The 1,574-nt window shown below is 38.8% G+C and overlaps 1 protein-coding gene across 1 annotated transcript; it reads left to right on the forward strand.

Annotated features, from left to right (window-relative positions):
* Positions 1-886: 886 nt before the first annotated feature.
* Positions 887-1,156, forward strand: Pmar_PMAR019479 (hypothetical protein; the record flags this gene model as incomplete). The annotated part of the gene is made up of 2 exons (XM_002768846.1): positions 887-925; positions 969-1,156. Coding segments are annotated over 2 exons (227 nt in total), but the record flags the coding sequence as incomplete, so codon positions are not given.
* Positions 1,157-1,574: the final 418 nt, after the last annotated feature.

A 1,574-nucleotide genomic window follows, 5' to 3' on the forward strand; every position in this document is an offset into this window, starting at 1 on the left:
GTGAAATATGTTTTCACTAGTGTTTTTCATATCACTAGGGTCAAGAAACTCCACTAACTAAACTCTACTACTCCACTAAACTCCACTATTTTTCTTTAGTGCTTCCATAGTAGATCACCATGGTCATCTGTGGATCACAGGCGCCTTAGTATTGTTCGATTTGAACCGGAAGAATGTGAGAAAATTTTGGTATATAAAAGAGTCTTTGGCATTCCTAGAGTGGTGGCAGTTGCTTTGGGAAGCAATCACTCTGTGATGATGGTGAATTTAATTGACCATCATCACGTAGTGATTGCTTACATTAGTTATTACATAGTTATTGCTTGAATTTAATTCACTCAATTATGGGGCTGGGGTTTGGGAAATCCTAGTGTGAATAGACGACCAGTTAAATTGCATTTGAAAACTACTGCGGCGCGAACTAGTGCGGGGGGAACCATTCTGAGGTAATTGGACATGTGGTGACAACAGAGAGAATTAATACGGTTGGAGACAATTTAGTGACAATTCTGTATGTGAATTCACTTTAGTAGAATCATTGGTCATTGTGAATGTTTGTGTTTGGAGCCACACTATTACTATTCAAAAGAATGGCACGGTTGTTGCATGTGGGTGTAAAAATGATAATCGTTTAGGAGTGGATGAGGTGATCTCTGTCAAGAAGACGGTATGAATTCAAATTCGAATGACGAACACACTGTTGAGTTTTGGTAGAGGAAAATTTTTCCTATTAATTATTTCACTTTTAGTTTTCTTCAATTTTTCTCTTATCAGTTTTACTAATTTACATTCTTTCTGTATTTTTTTCATATCACTTGCCAAATTTTTTCCCCATTTCTCATCATTTTTGTTCATTTTATCTATTGCTTGGTCCTTTACCACGCTAATGTCAACACTGAAGTTGGTCAAGACCTCTTCAGAAGAGGTAGCTTTGATCATGTTCCAACACTTTGAGTATCAGTTGTCAGATCCCGAAAGTCGTCTGTGGTTCTCAGTGGCGAAAAGCTCTGTATCTCACCCTCACACGCTCAGCTGAGAGTATTGTGCATGAATCGCAAAATGGCTTTGTTACGGTATACGATGGATACCCAAAATCAACAGTTCATTTGCTAATAATACCGAATAAGAAGCTCAAGTCACCACAGCAATTAACCAGGTGAGTTCACTGCCAATTGATGCACATCGTGAAACGCTTCGCTCCGCTCACGAATTTTGAGATAGTTCATTTTCTAATAATATCGCATTAATTAAATAGGTGCAGTTGTTCACTCGAGATGAGATGATTCATACCTGAAATTTGTGGGTTTTGTGACGTTTTTACACGTGTTATATCGTCTGCTCTACATGGACTCGTGAATTTGTATTTTTCTCGCAGATCTGGTGAGTTCGGATTACCATTCCTCCGTGAAGTTCGTGAGTATGCTACATGGCTCGTCGGAGAACTACACAAACAAGAGAATTTGAAAGAGTTGAATTTTAAAGTTGGCATTCACGCCGTACCCAGTCTCGAGCCCTTCCACGTTCACGTTATCTCCAGTGATATGAGAAGTTCGCGAATTAAACACAAAAAGCAT

The sequence above is a fragment of the Perkinsus marinus genome (assembly GCF_000006405.1).
Source record: "Perkinsus marinus ATCC 50983 genomic scaffold scf_1104296967022, whole genome shotgun sequence".
In the NCBI taxonomy this organism is placed as follows: domain Eukaryota; phylum Perkinsozoa; order Perkinsida; family Perkinsidae; genus Perkinsus; species Perkinsus marinus.